This window comes from Gorilla gorilla, chromosome 1 (genome assembly GCF_029281585.2).
Source record: "Gorilla gorilla gorilla isolate KB3781 chromosome 1, NHGRI_mGorGor1-v2.1_pri, whole genome shotgun sequence".
Classification (NCBI taxonomy): Eukaryota; Metazoa; Chordata; class Mammalia; order Primates; family Hominidae; genus Gorilla; species Gorilla gorilla.
In genome coordinates, this window is record NC_073224.2 from 218,899,208 (window position 1) to 218,915,221 (window position 16,014).

Here is a 16,014-nt window from a genome sequence, read left to right on the forward strand (position 1 = left end):
TTATTTCAGCTTATAATTTTTGTTAGTTGTACTGTTCAAAATTCAGGTAAGAGTAAAATACAATGATTTTAGGAGTAAATTGAATTTCACTAATTAAATTCTCAAATTCCAGTGGTTTTGGGAAGCAGGACTTTTGAATCAGTGTTATTAGATCTGTTCTAACCATTTAACAGTGTGGGTATATGCATGACATATACCAGTGAGTGTATTCATTTATTCAAATGAGAAATAAATTGTGATACAAATGTAAATGCTATCATCCTCTTTGTTCATCCTTTACATGAATTGCAATAAGTACTGCCAAGACTGAGAATTTACACAAGGTTCATCCTTTGTTTCACTAAAGTATACAGTGGCTTCAGCTCTCCATTCCTTAGAACATCGTTTCCTGCCCTGCATGATTAGCTTTGGCTAGAAGGTGCTTCTGTAACATCTCACATTGTGTATCTCACATCCCTCTTTGTACCTCAGCTCTGTGTATTCTTCAGAATACAGGGATATCTTTTTGTTCCCTGCCCCTGCCTTTTTGCCTGGAGTGCAGGAATACCTCATTGCATTAGCTCCTATTCATTTCATTTTATGCATGAACTTATAATTGTTTAAATATACCAAAGACTTACTTAAAGAACTAGGAGAGCATAGACTGCACCAAAATGTAATCTCTTTCTTATCCTTTTTCTATTTTCCTTTTCCCTATTGCCCTGTTCTCTAATACCTGTTCTTAGATCCTGGTTCTCCCCAGTGGGTGGAAGAACCATTCTAAAGAGGTGGGACTTTGGTCCTAGTTGCCTGTTTGCTTGTCTCTTTTTTTGCTGAAATGGTCAATAAGATGTCTGATACAAGTTTTGTTATGAGAGTGGTTTGGGGATGTGTACACTTGACTACTTGGGCCTGAGATCTCACCAGATCAATTTAGATAGGCCCTGGTTCTAATAATTAAACATGGAACATTATGGTAAGCTCCTATTGCAAAGAATTCTTTGGCCCTCTTTCTGTATACCCCCAACCCTAATTTCTGGTTATCAAAAAAGAAAATGAATTAAATTTACATGGTTAGAACTGGCGCAGAACCTGACTGAAGAGCTGCATCTCTAAACCAGTTTTTTTGACAGCCCAGCAGAACAGTGCCAATACATTGCACAGACAACTGGAAGAGGAGGAAGGTTTTGGAACAGACTCCCGTTTACAGGTCCTTGGCTGGAAGAGGCTGGATAAAATACTGCATTGTAAGCAATATAACAAACTGTACTTCTTGCAGGCAGTGGTGCCTCTGGCACTTAATATTTTTGACCACATCCATTTATTGGCTGATGAACAGAAATGCATTGATTGCTTCCTCTCTGAAAGTCTAACCTAGCATGGCAGTTTCTGCCAGGCATAGTGGGGAAAAGAATAACAAATTGGGTGGGTGTTCTCTATTGGGAATTAGTCAGGAAGAATTTGGGGGTTTAGATTTTTCTTTATTTTAAACTTGAAGTGAGATATCCCTTTCAGATAAATTTGAATTTAAAAGATAAATTTCGAGGCTTCTTTTTACTCCCTTTCAATTTTATAATTGAATATTAAGGAGGAAATTGTCTGTAGTTGTCAGCCATTTTTCTGTGGTCATAAACTCTTCAGATACTATCCTCTATACAATTTTTGCCATCTGCTCTGCTAGTGACCATTACCCACCCCATTACTAAAAATCACACACATAACATTCCATTACATACCCTAAAACAAGTGCAAGACTAGCAGACCCCAGACTACTCTTGCTTCTTGTTTTAGGTTTGATTTTATTTATTTTGTTATGGGTTTTTTTTTGGTGTTTTTTTTGTTTTTTTTTGTGCTGGGAGGGTGAAGTTGGGGTCTGAAATTTGGCAGGATTGCATTTTCTGTTTACGTCCGAAGTTGTCATAGTCTAGTCTCATCCATCTCACAGCTGTCCCAACTGGTGAGGAGAGGTAAGCTGTTACATTGAGGAAGGGCCTCTTCCTGTGGCTTTGTAGAGCAGCTAAAGCTTACTCCATTCTATTTCTGCATTAATAGGCCATTGGCAATTGCACAGTTTTAGGCTTTTCTGTTCTTCCCTGGACAGCTGCCTTTGCAATCCAACTGGCTTCAAGTGGCCTCCGTCCTTCCTTCAGGTTATCTTTGTGCCTGTCTTTCTACTTGATGCTTAGAATCTTAGTTAAATTCATACTGTGGAAAGAAAATCTTTTTTAAAAATAATAAAAACACTGATAAGCTATCTGTTCCATTTTCTCGTTTTACTGGAACTTTTAAACAGCAGTAGTTTTTTTTTTTTTTTTAATAGCCTGTCTGAAGTAGTGAAGCTATTAAATACTTAATTTGGAGAGGGAGACAGTTTGGCTTTTGTAGTAACGTAACCATTGATTATTTTTATATTTTGTGGTGTTAAGTTTCAAAATTACATCAATGTTATGTTGGCCATGCTCAGTTACCAACTGTGCCCAGAAGGGGTGAGTAAGTGGGTGGGTGGCATTAACACTGGATCCAAGTTCACAGAAGGCTGCTTTCCTTTATATCTACAGTCCTCACCATCTTGAAGACCCTTCTTTAACAAAAAGAAAAGAAAAAAGAAAGAAAAATTTCTATTTTTAATATGAGCCAGCAGCGACTACAGTTTGTTCTGTTGCTTACAGCTACCCATAGGATTAAGACTATTGTCATTTCAAATGAAAAACTCAATAGCCAATGGTGACTAGTGCAAAATAGACTAGGGTACTTTCCTAGGGCACTTTCCTACTAACTTAAGTTGGGGTTTTCTTTTTTGCTTTTGTTTTTATATATATGTAATTTTATAAGATACTCTTCTTGTTCATAGAAAATTCTCTTTTGACTGGAACATTCAAAATGTACAAAGTTTTAGCTTTTATTTTAGAGCCTTGAAAATGGAACATTTTCTGTGGAACAGTGATAAGACAGGTACTGCCATACTCAGGTTAATTTTGTAACATGGCCCCTCTCTTCCATTTTCTTCAAAAGTGTCATAAAGAAACATTTCACTCCACTCCCTCCTTTCATACCACATGAGTGGTATTGCCTGTTCTTGTCCATAGTAGAAGTATGATGTTTTCTTCTCCTAATTGGAAAACTGAAAATACAAGACCTCAATTTCTTTGAAGAGAAAATTTTCTGCAAGAACTGTAACTGCCAGTTATCATCATTCTGAAAAACTATATTATATTGATTAGCCAAGTATGATGGCTGACCTAACATAACCCAAGCTTGTAGGTCATTAATGCACTTTTCATTACTTGAACAAAAGGTGACATTTTAGCTTCTGAGGTGAATTCTTGACAGAGCTGTTTTCAGCTGTCTCCTACATTGTGGCCATGTGTTCTACTGTAATTTGTTGAAATTTTAAAATATGAACTAATGGTAGTTGGGGAAGTAATTCCGAATGTTTTGCAGATCACTATTGCACATAACTTAAATGCTGAGCATGAGAGATTGTTTCTTAATCTTCAATCTAATTCATCTGTAGTGTTAAGCTGACAGAAGGAACTCTCTATAGAGGAAATAAGACAGCCAAAGACATATATTTTTGCTCCTTAAATATATTAGATAAAAACCCTGTATATGGTTTACATTAAACACTACTTTCTAAATATTTTCTTTTACTATTAAAGGGAGTGGTTAACATTACAATAGCTAATGTATTAGTATCCACAATATGGCTGTACATACCCCGGTTAATATTACAATAGTTAATGTATTAGTATCCAGAATATGGCTCTACATACCCCAATATTTTTGTCTGTTCCTTTCAGTTAAAATGTATTCAAACCCAAATTTGGCCTGGTGAATTATTTGATCCTAGAGGTTTAGCAGTTAAAATTTGCATAGGTGAAAAAACTTTTTATTTTCTTCTAAGTTAGTGGAAGAGTTGGAATATATATTAGCCACTTTCAAGTACTCTATGATTTAGCTGAGGAATTACATTTCTTTGTGCTTTATTCTTAGATAACAATAGGTACATATACACAGTGCTTTGCTGTTGTCTATAGTAATTAAGAGATTTGACTTATTTACTCTTTTTTCTTATCAAGCCTATAAGAATACCACTTGGATTAATCATGTTAGAGACTGATGTTCTTTACTAGCTGTTTGCCTTGACATGCCTTGTATTAAACTATATTAGTTAACCGCATTTAAACTTAAACGTGTGTGTGTGTGTGTGTGTGTGTGTGTGTGTGTGTGTAAAGTCATAAAAGATTTTTCTTTAACTCCAAGAAATTAAGATACTGAAACTTCCATTTCATGGATAAGATATCCCATTTAACTTAAGAAAATTTGCAGTTAATTGTGTTACGTTTTTTACTTCCTGCTGGACTTTATAATTATCTCCTGGCTAGGTCTTGTAATGTAAAAGCTTTCTCATTTCCTCCAGCTGTATCAGTTACATACAGCGTACTTGATTTTCATGTTTGTCTTAATATAACCACTTAATTTTTCAAACTTGCTTTTGCCTTATTTTAGGGTTTTTTTTTTTTAAATAATCCTATCAGAGAGTACCTTACATGCCTAACAGCATAGCCTGTTTCTCTCCCAGTTGATAAATGACAAACTATTCTGATAGTGCTGTTAACCTGTTGAATCTTAGTACCTGTCTGTCACTGTCCTGCAGCAAAGCTTTGACTGTTTTGTGTGTTGTTTTTTATTTCCCCACTGTGGGTTTTTTTTCTTTTGGCATATTGTGTGAAATTTTGGTTTTTGTTGTGGTGTTTCTGACTCTTTGTGCCTTTCCTTTTGTGTTTGTTTTCCCTCCTTTTCTCAGTTTGCAGCGGGGCCTCGACCTCCCCATCATCAGGTACTGTACCCTTGCCCCTTCACTATCACCCTTAACTAATAGGTGGGGGCTTTAGTAGCTGCTGACTCTTAGAATGCTGCCATCCCATAGAACTACTCAAATTACTCATTTCAAGAGTAGCTTTTATCTGATATAATTCAGCTTTCTTTGTCCTTCATTAATCTCACTGCATTTTGTTATTAACAAATCCATTTGCCTCTGTTTATGGCACATTTAAAAAATGCTACGGTTTTTTTTTTCTTGCCAAGCATTGTTTTTAAATTTTACAATTTTGAAAAATTTAGATACTAAATGTTTATAGATTTTGTGGATATTTGTAGTAAGTTAAATTTAACCGAATGAAGCAGGCAGCATTCTATGGGTTTTCTGTTAACATTCCAATATAACCTGTATTGATGTGTATAAAATAGCATTAGTATTTCTAAAACCACTTAAACTCAGTTACTAACTTAGATCTAGTAATAAATTGATTAAAAATAATGTACATCCATTTGCTGGATAGAATTATTTTTATTATTAGAACACATAGAAAATAGATATCTTAATTAATTTAAATAACTTTATCCTATTGGTTTTTTAAATGAAATAATTTTAATTTTTTAAATGAAATAATATTAATTCTATCCTATTGGTTTCATACTTCTATCCTATTGGAATCTATTTAGAGGTGGCAAGACAGAAGGACTTGCAGGGTTCTCCCTCCAACCCCCAGTAGCTGTTTATGGGGTATTCTGAAACATTTTCTTCTGCTGAAAGAGCTTTGGTTTAGTCTGTTCATATTACAAGCTTTACTATGTAATCAGCTGGTTAGGCAAGTCTTTTTCTGCATCTTTGTTTCCTCATATGTAAAATGGAGATAAATAACCTCTGCCTTAGAAATAGTGTAAGCATCTGACACAAAACAAGCAGTCAGTAAGTGGTAACTGTCTTTAATATGATTGTTATGGAACAAAGTCTGGTTGGATAAAGTAAATGTTACCAGTATTTGCCTGTGTTATCATATTTACAATTCTTATTACTGAGTAAATGGATATTGTTTAGTTGAAGGCTTCCAGTGATTTAATACCTGACTCTGTTTTTCAAAATGTATTCCTTCCAATCTGGAGGATGTAAAGGCAAAGCAAATCTGAGTTATTAAAGGTGCTTTGCAGGAGGATGGCTATATGGGGTGGATGGCTATTGTTTGGGTTTCATAGTGAAATAAAACCTCAGGGTATTTTTTTTAATTCAGAGATAGTATTGTAAAGTATTAATACTTTAAGAGCTTGGACTTCACCATCAGCTAGATCTAGGTTTGATTCTTCCATATTAACCAAGTGTTCTTGGATAAATCATTTACTGCTCTCCACCTTAGTTTTCTCACCTGTAAAACGGAGACAGTAATACCATGTTGAAACTATTATGAAAAGTAAATTAGATAATGAAAATAAAATGATTAGCAGGGTGTTTGGCACATAGTAACTAGGACATATAATTAGTATTACTACTACTAATAATAAAAATATTAGTTCCTTATGTAAAAGAGTGTTTATAATTGAAAATTTAGTCCAGTGCCATAGAAGCATGGCTTAAATTTTAATCCAGGGACAAGGCAAATACTCCTAAAAGAGAGAGACGTTGGGGATCTTTACTCAAGAAGCAGAGTGAAAAGAAACTATTTATTTGAGAAATAACTGCAAAGGAATTAGGGCAAAAATGTTTTCTGATCTCCTTTATGTAAGGCACCTATTAATTTCTTTGTTCACATGCTTGTGTTTTTCAAACCTTGGTTTATTTCATAAGTCATTTCAGATAAGCTAGCTTAAGGTAAACTGTTAGTAGAAGGAATTAACGTTACCATTGACCACAATTATTTTGGTGGATTTTATACACTGTAGATTGATGGAATGATGAGTGAATTTTGAAACAAAAACAGTATTGCTGAATAGGCCAGGTACGGTTGCTCAAACCTGTAATCCCAACACTTTGGGAGGCTGAGGTGGGTGGATCACTTGAGGTCACGAGTTTAAGACCAGCCTGGCCAGCATGGTGAAATTCCGTCTCTACTAAAAATGCAAAAAGTAGCCGGGTGTGGTGGTGGGCACCTGTAATCCCAGTTACTTGGGAGGCTGAGGCAAGCGATCACTTGAACCCTGGAGGCAGAGTTTGCAGTGAGCCAAGATCACACCACTGCACTCCAGCCTGGGCGACAAGCAAGACTCCCATCTCAAAACACAAAAACAAACAAAAAGAACCATGTTACTAAATAGCCTGGGCCTTTTTTATTAAGACTAGTAACTCTTTTAAAGACTGTTGATCAAAAAATGTAATTTCTTAATGAAAATAGAAGAAACTTTAAGGTTGTGTTTCTGCTACTTGGGTTCGATAATAGTGGTTCTAAAATTAGGATATTGTATTTAAGCATTTGTAGTGAGCTTTGGGAAATTCTGTTTTCTAAGAGAACTTTTTTATGAGCTTTAAAGTTATGTGGTACGTTTTGTCTTTCTTTAATTCCAACAATCGGGGAAAATGTTCAGAAATCTCTGTGAGAAAAGGTTGATTTCAGCCCGCATTTTCATGTGCAGTAGGACTCAGTAAAGTGTTAGCAGATTAGTCGTTTAACTGTATGATAATGCTCATGAATTTATGGCTAGTTTTGATTATTTTAAAAATAGAAGTATAAGCTGGATGCGGTATTTAATGCCTGCAATCCCAGCAATTTGGGAGGCTGAGGCAGGTGGATCGCTTGAGCCCCAGAGTTAGAGATCAGCCTGAGCAACATGGCAAAACCTCATCTCTGCAAAATAAAAATAAAAATACAAAAATTATTTGGGTGTGGTGGTGCATGCCTGTAGTCCCAGCTACTCTGGGAGGCTGAGGTAGGAGAATCACCTGAGCCCAGGTGGTCAAAGTTGCAGTGAGGTGTGATTGTGCCACTGTACTCAGCCTGGGTGAAAGAGTGAGACTTTATCTCAAAAAAAAAAAAAAAAGTATATATGTTTATTATATTTATTATTTATTTCTTACCAAGAAACATAATTATCATCTAACAATAGTTCTTGGAGGTGAGTTCCTAAGATACAGTATAAATCCAGAGCAATGATTTTTAATTCAGAAAATTCAGGTAGCTGGCACTTTTTTCTTCGTTATCCTTTTTTTCCTGAACACCAGTTAAATTCTTTTCATCATATCACAGAGAATTGAATAAGGATGTCTGTACCTTTGCCTCAGGCAGCAACAGTAATTACCTTGAATAGAGGAGAAGAAAGACATGGGGTTGGAGTGGCATAGCTGAGCAGGGCTAACTGAACCGGCATTGTGTGTGGTATAGGATAAATTGTTAGAAAGAGTTTGCTATTTTGCATCCACAGGAGATGTGGGGTCAATTTGGTTTGTTTCACTATGGGATAGGTATTGGCATTTGGGTGGGATAACCAGTTATCAAAACTGCCGTATATAATACAATTAATTTAGCATCGTTTGGGCTTTAAATGCCAGTAGAATTTCCCTAGCGACAATTAGAAAACAAAGCAAAACAAAACAAAACCACCACTGTACATTTCCAAATACCCTCCATGGAAATGACAGCATTTCCCATTTGAGAATCGCTTACTGAATCTGTATTTCACAGTATCTTCTTTTCAGATCTAAAGTCAGGTAGCACCTAAACCCTGAAAGATTTACAGAGGAGTTGCTCATAATGCAGAACAAGACATAGAGACTTGCATAATGAAATGAAAGCTGTTGGAGGAAACAAACATTGAGTGGTATACAGAGAATATACTTTTAAAGGGAAGACACTCATGTCCTGGGATATTTTGGGTTTGACATACTTAAGACTTAAAGTGGAATTGAAGGCAGAAATGGTTTTTTCATCTGTGGTAGTTTGCTTTGGCCAGTGAATAGATTTCTTTTTTGTCCTTTATTGCATTATTCATCAGTGGCTGCCTTTCTGATCACTTTACATCCTTTCATGCTTTGATCTCAATTTATTTTTTGAAGGAATTTGTTGTTGGATGATGTTTTTAATGATTGTTGTTTCTGAAGTCCAATAGCAAATATAGTAACTTTTTGTTGATGCTTAGTAAAAATTGCAAAGTATGTTCTATAGCTGTTGCAAAGAAAAAATACAATTATTTAGGAAGGCTTTTTGGAATTAATTGCTTGTGAAAAGAAAACATCATCCAGTTTAGTAATCTTAGAACTTAAATATTTTTCCTGTGTAAGATGGAGTTACTTGAATTCAAGTAAACAAAAAATAACAAGATTTTAAATGGTAAACATTTTCTTTGTTCTTAATGGAATCAAGAAACTGCTTTGAGTGTATTCCTTGGAACTTCTTTCATTTAAAAGGTCTTTTAACTCTGTTTGGAGGGCTAGAGCTCTTTTTGAGTCCCCACAAATCAAGTGCGCCATGCTCCAGTTAGGATTATTTCAGCCACATCTTCATCCTGATATTACTATTAGTTTTTGTCTTTTGTGGAGATCCTTCAGATTAATAAGGATGTGCTATTCTTTTGGCATTTTATAACCTGAAGAGCTTTTAGAATTACAGTTTTCTTCAAAGATAAAACAAGAAATACTAAGTCATTTTATATGCAAAACATTCTTGGCTTTAGAAATATGTCAACTATTTTTGCACTAATGCTTGAAAATCCCAAGATAATTAGAAACTGAAAGAACAGAAAGTACACTCAGAATTATAGCAAGCCACTTGGTATAATTTGGGTTCTGGCCTGTGTTGTTTATTTTGTGTATTTGGTCATTAAAATCTGTGTAGTTCTGGTTTAAAGTTACTTACGTTCCTGTCCTTATTTTACTTTTGGGTTTCACAGTAGAGATCAAGTGTTGGTTATATACTATGACTAAGTAGTCTTTTCATTATGAGAAAGACCAGGGAAATAGTATTTTAAAGTGTTCATAGGACAAAACACTGTGCAGTTTTTTGATATATGATTTTGGTTCATATACTTTTCACAAATGCTGAAAAATATGCTGTATTCAAAGCAGTGGGATTTAGTGTAAACAAATAATGAGCTTCATAAAACCAGCGTACACTATCAGCAGGAGGAGGAGGAGGAGGAGGAGGAGGAGTATGTGCCATAAAGAAATGTCTTACTTGGTGGCAAGCGTTGAAATTGTGCATGTTTTCCTCTTGTGGTTTGGTTCTTTTTGTGAAAAAGAAACTTTTGAAAAGAACTGCTGATTTATGTAGATTTCTTTTTCATTATGATCCCTAAAGGTTTCCTTACTGAAAGTTTGTGATGTTAGATTCCTAGTCGAGATATATTTGTGTTACTATAGGCAATTTATTAGATTTGGAAAGTAAAATAAATGGGCCAGACCTGGCACAACAGAGTTAAATGGATATGAATAGCAAGCCATCTCAAGCATCTATATGACCTTATGACATCTTAAATTATGATCTTATGAACTCTTTGTTTTTTGGAGCTTGGTACAAGTGAGTGATGGGTGGTTTTATCTGGTATCTCATTCACAAGGAGTTGTATAGTAGCAGCGTAAATAGTGAAGAAAATATATGGTGGGAGTCAGTAAAACTGGGATTCAATTTCAGCTTCACTACAAATTATCTTTGGGCCTCAAGTTTCTGATCTTCAAAATGGGTAAAATATGCTAATAAATGATATAATACTGAGATGTTGTAATAACTGCATATATTTCCTATGGGTGTGGTGAGGATAAAGTACCTGCCTATCACAGTGTCTGAAATGTAATAAGTCCTTGGTAGGTGTCAGTTTCCTTTAGCAGTGAGACTACCTGCCTTTTCCCAAGCTATTTTTTAGCATGAGTGAAGTATTTTATAAGGATGCTCATTTCCAAGACTCTCCCTTATGATCTGACAGAACACCTCCTGTTCCTGACATAAACCTCTAGGGTAGCACTGTGTAATAGAATTTCTGTGATGATGAAAATGTTCTGTACTTGTGCTTTTCACTGCTGTAGCTCTGCTAGCTATATACATGGCTATAGAGCACTTTAAACGTGGCTAATGCAGCTAAAGAACTGAATTTTTTCTTTTTTTTTTTTATGAGACAGAGTCTCACTCTGTCACCTAGGCTGGAGTGCAGTGGCACGATCTCAGCTCTCTGCAACCTCCTCCTCCCAGGTTCAAGTGATTTTTGTGCCTCCGCCTCCTGAGTAGCTGGAACTACAGGTGTGAGCTACCACGCCCTACTAATTTTTGTATTTTTTGTAGAGTCAGGATTTTGCCATGTTGGTCAGGCCAGTCTTGAGCTCCTGAGCTCAAGCAATCCGCCCATCTTAGCCTCCCAAAGTGCTGGGTTTAAAGGCGTGAGCCACCGTGCTTGACCCGGAACTGAATTTTTAGTACAAGTAGTTAAGTATGGCTTGTGGCTACTGTATTGAACAACTCAGCTCTAGGGCTTCCATATCCCGATTCTTAGTGAAACCTAAATTATATAATATTGACCACATGCAGGGAAATATAGAAAAAATTTAGAATGGAATAATCTCCATTATAAATTACCATGGATTAACAGATTATCAAATTGACACCTGAGTGATGTCCCATTATGTGGACTCTTTAAAGCTTGTCCCTTTCTAACTTGCCAGCAAATCATAGCACTGTTCTTCAAGAGTACTTCAGACTTTTAAAAGATATTCACCAAGGAAATTTCTAATTGCAGATGTTAGTTTTTCATCTTCTAGTAGGCTGACCTATATACTGAAGCATATTTTGTATTGCTTTGCAAGTTAATAAATATAGGCATGCCTCGGAGATATTGCATACTTGGTTTCAGACCACGACAATCAAGCAAATAACTGCAATAAAGCAAGTCGTGAATTTTTTGGTTTCCCAGTGTATGTATGTTATGTTTCCACTGTGCTGTAGTCTACTAACTGAACAGTAGAATTATGTGTAAGAAAATGATGTACATATAGTAATTAAATACTTTCTCTTTTTTTTTGAGATGGAGTCTTGCTCTGTCGCCCAGGCTGGAGTACAGTGGCGCGATCTCAGCTCACCGCAGCCTCTGCCTCCCGGGTTCAAGCAATTCTGCCTCAGCCTCCCGAGTAGCTGAGATTACAGGCATGTGCCACTACACTGGCTAATTTTTGTATTTCTGGTAGAGACGGGGTTTCACCATGTTGGCCAGGCTGGTCTTGAACTCCTGACCTCGTGATCCGCCCACCTTAGCCTCCTAAAGTGCTGGGATTACAGATGTGTGCCACCGCACCCGGCTGGTAATTAAATACTTTCTGGCTAAAAAATGCTAATGATTTTCTGAGTCTTCAGTGAGTTGTAATCTTTTTGCTGATGAAGTGTCTTCAATGTAGATGGGTGCTGACTGATCAGGGTAGTAGTTGCTGAGGATTGAGATGGCTGTGGCAATTTCTTGAAATAAGACAAAGTTTGTCACATTGATGGACTCTTCTTTTTTTTAATTTATTTGTTTGTTTTTGAGATGGAGTCTTGCTCTGTCACCCATGCTGGAGTGGAGTGGCATAATCTCTGCTCACTGCAATCTCCACCTCCTGGGTTCAATTCTCCTGCATCAGCCTCCTGAGTTGCTGGGACTTTAGGCACATGCCACCACATCCAGCTAATTTTTTGTATTTTTAGTACAGCTGAGGTTTCACCATATTGGCCAGAGTGGTCTTAAACTCCTGACCTCAGGTGATCCGCCCGTTTCGGCCTCCCAGAGTGCTGGGATTACAGGCGTGAGCTACTGCACACGGCCAGTGGACTCTTTATTTCATGAAAGATTTCTCTGCAGCATGTGATGCTGTTTAACAGCATTTTATGCAAAGTAGAACTTCTTTTATCATTGGAGTCAATCTCAAACTCTGCTGCTGCTTTATCAACTAGGTTTATGTAATATTCTAAATCTTTTGTTGTCCTTTCAACAATGTTCACAGCTCCTTACCGGGAGTAGATTCCATCTCAGAAAATCACTTTTTTTTTGCTCCTCCATATGAAGCCAGTCCTCATTTGTTCAAGTTTTATCATGAGATTCTCATGATAAAGTCAGTCACATCTTCAGGCTCTACTTTTTTTTTTTTGAGTTGAAGTTTTGCTCTTGTTATCCAGGCTGCAGTGCAGTGGCGTGATCTCGGCTCACTGCAACCTCCACCTCCCAGGTTCAAGTGATTCTCCTGGCCCACCCTCCTGAGTAGCTGGGATTACAGGCATCTGCCACCATGCGCAGCTAATTTTTTGTATTTTTAGTAGAGATAGGGTTTCACCATGTTGGGCAGGCTGGTCTTGAACTCGGGACCTCAGATGATCCACCCGCCTCCACTTCCCGAAGTGTTGGGATTACAAGCGTGAGCCACTGTGCCCGGCCCAGGCGCTACTTCTAATTCTAGTTGTTTTGCCATTTCCACCATATCAGCACTTACTTCTTCCATTGAAGTCTTGAATCCCTCATAGTAATCCATGAGTATTGGGATCAGCTTCTTCCAAATGCTTGTGAATGTTGATATTTTGGCCTTCTCCCATGAATCACAAATCTCTGCTCTGCTCTCCTCTCCCCTCCCCTCCCCTCCCCTCCCCTCCCCTCCTCTCCCCTCCTCTCTTTTTGGGGGAATAGGGTCTCACGATGTTACCTGGGCTAGCCTCAAACTCCTGGGCTAGAACAATTCTGCAACCTCAGCCTCCTAAGTAGCTGGGACTCCAGTTGTACACCACTGCACCCAGGAATATTCTTAATGGCATCAGCAATGGTGAATCCTTTCCAGGAAGTTTTTTATGTAGTTTGCCCAGAACCATCAGAGAAATCAGTATGTGTGGCAGCTGTAGCCTTACAAAATATACTTAAATAATAAGGCTTGAAAATCAAAACTACTCCTTGATCCATAGGCTGCAGAGTGGATGTTGTGTTAGCAGGCATGAAAGCAACATTAATCTCTGTATACATCTCCCTCAGAGCTCTTGGGTGACTAGGTGTTTTCCCAGTAAGCAGTAATATTTTGAAAGGAATCTAAGCTCTCTACAATGGCCTTAAAATAGCCAGCAAACCATGCTGCAAACAGATGTGCTGTCATTCTGGCTTTGTTATTTAATTTATAGGGCATAGTCTGAGTAGATTTAGCATAATTCTTAAGGGCCCTAGGATTTTCCAGATAGTAAATAAGTATTGGCTGCAAATTAAAGTCACCAGCTACATTAGCCCCTAACAGTAGAGTCAGCCTGTTGAAGCTTTGAAGCTTTGATGCCAGGCATTGACTTCTCACTAGCTATGAAAGTCCTAGCTAAAGAGAAGTCAATGCATGACATCTTGTTTCAATAGATGGCTGTTTCATCTACACTGAAAATCATGTGTTTAGTGTAGGCACTTTCATCAGTTTTCTTGGCTGGATCTTCTGGATAACTTGAAGCAGTTTCTCCATAAGTACTTGCTGCTTCACCTTGCACTTTCATGTTATAGAGACAGCTGCTTTCACTAAACCTCATGAGCTAAACTTTGCTAGCTTCAACTTTTCTTCTGTAGCTTTCTTACCTCTCTTAGCCTTCATAGAATTGAAATGAGAGTTAGGACTTTGCTTTGGATTACATTTTGGCTTAAGGGAATGTTGTGGCTGGTTTGATCTTCTATCCAAACTGCTCTTTCTCCATATCAGCAATAAGGCTGTTTTGCTTTATCATTTGTGTGTTCACTGGAGTAGCACTTTAAATTTCCTCCAAGAACTTATTCTTTGCATTTACAACTTGGCTTTTGAAGTAGCTTTCAGCCTATCTCAGCTTTTAACATGCCTTCCTCACTAAGTTTAGTCATTTATAGTTTTTATTTAAAGTGAGAGATGTGGCACAAGACCATATAGAGGCCACTGTTCAGTTATTAATTTCCATATAATGGCCTAACTTCAATATTATTGTGTCTGCTGAATAGGAAGGTCTAAGGAGAGGAGAAAAATGGGAGAGGTGGGGGACAACAGACAGTAGGTGGAGCAGTTAGAACACACACAACTTTTTTAAGTTTGCTGTCTTCTATGGGTGCAGTTCATGGCGCTCCGAGTTACAATGATAACATAAAAGGTCAGTGATCACACATCACCATAACAGATACAATAATAATGAAAAAATTGAAATATTGGGAGAATTACCAAAATGTGACGAACATGAAATGAGCACATGCTGTTGGAAAAATGGTGCTGATAGACTTTCTCAACACAAGGATTTCACAAACTTTCAATTTGTAAAGAATGCAATATCTATAATGCACAATAAAGCAAAGCAGAATAAAATGAGCTATGCTTGTACTCAGAGCTTTTCCCCACATGGGAATATCTAATGTGATTAAATAGGATTTTTCTAGTTGCTGAAAATGAAAAGATGTTTTTCAGAGAATTTCTGTTATATAATTTGTTAGAGGTGTTTTTGTCTTTTCATGCTTTTACTGAGCAAAGTCATGAAAAACGATATATCGTAATTGCCAGCACGTTCAAACACCATTTGTTAGACGTTTTTGATGAGGAAGCTTTGGGTAATTATATGAATTATTGCATCTTTAGAAGGATTTTTCGAGAGGAAACATTTTTTATTCTGGCTTCTAGAGTGTTTCTGGGAAAGTAAGCAATTATAAGTATGCTAAGTTCAGCCTCTGTTTTAAAAGTATCCTATCTTGTTGGATCTGCCCAAAATACTGCCTCAAATGAGAGTTTTCACCTTCCTCTGCCATCCTTCTGGTGTATTAATAATAAATCCTTGAAAGATGAAAGAAGTAGAACAGATTGAAATGAAGTTTAGGAGGTGAATTTTATGTTGTACATGGCTCTCTTTTCTCTGCCTAGCTCTTTGCAGCATTTTTATCAGTTATTTGGATAAGTGACATTTATGTCAAGTTTTCTTTTTTTTTTTGAGACGGAATCTTGCTCTGTCGCCCAGGCTGGAGTGCAGTGGCATGATCTCGGCTCACTGCAAGCTCTGCCTCCCGGGTTCACGCCATTCTCCTGCTTCAGCCTCCCGAGTAGCTGGGACTACAGGCGCGTGCCACCACGCCCAACTAATTTTTTTTGTATTTTTTTAGTGGAGACGGGGTTTCACCTTGTTAGCCAGGATGGGTCAGGTTTTCTAATGATCCTGTAGTTTGACACTGTCATGCAGTTGGTACAATCTGAAATGATGGCTTGTTTAGCCAGATAAATTTTCATAGTTACAAACTACAAAATCCTCTATATGAGCTTCAAAACACAATTGTAAGAGTACACACTGAAGTGAAGAACACAGCTTA

The 16,014-nt window shown here is 37.2% G+C and overlaps 1 protein-coding gene across 37 annotated transcripts in view; it reads left to right on the plus strand.

The window, feature by feature from the left end:
• The window catches only part of EIF4G3 (eukaryotic translation initiation factor 4 gamma 3), a 365,343-nt gene that overhangs the window by 172,338 nt on the left and 176,991 nt on the right, over positions 1-16,014 (plus strand). For 15 of the 37 annotated variants that reach the window (XM_031011513.3, XM_055386789.2, XM_055386751.2 and 12 more), the window contains 2 exons: positions 1,113-1,226; positions 4,787-4,819. The exons of 13 other annotated variants lie outside the window; for them this stretch is intronic. In XM_031011513.3, the coding sequence (XP_030867373.3) occupies positions 1,113-1,226; positions 4,787-4,819 (147 nt within the window). The remainder of the gene's footprint in view (positions 1-1,112; positions 1,227-4,786; positions 4,820-16,014) is intronic. 9 more of the 37 variants (XM_031011526.3, XM_055386814.2, XM_063702079.1 and 6 more) reach the window with 2 other exon arrangements.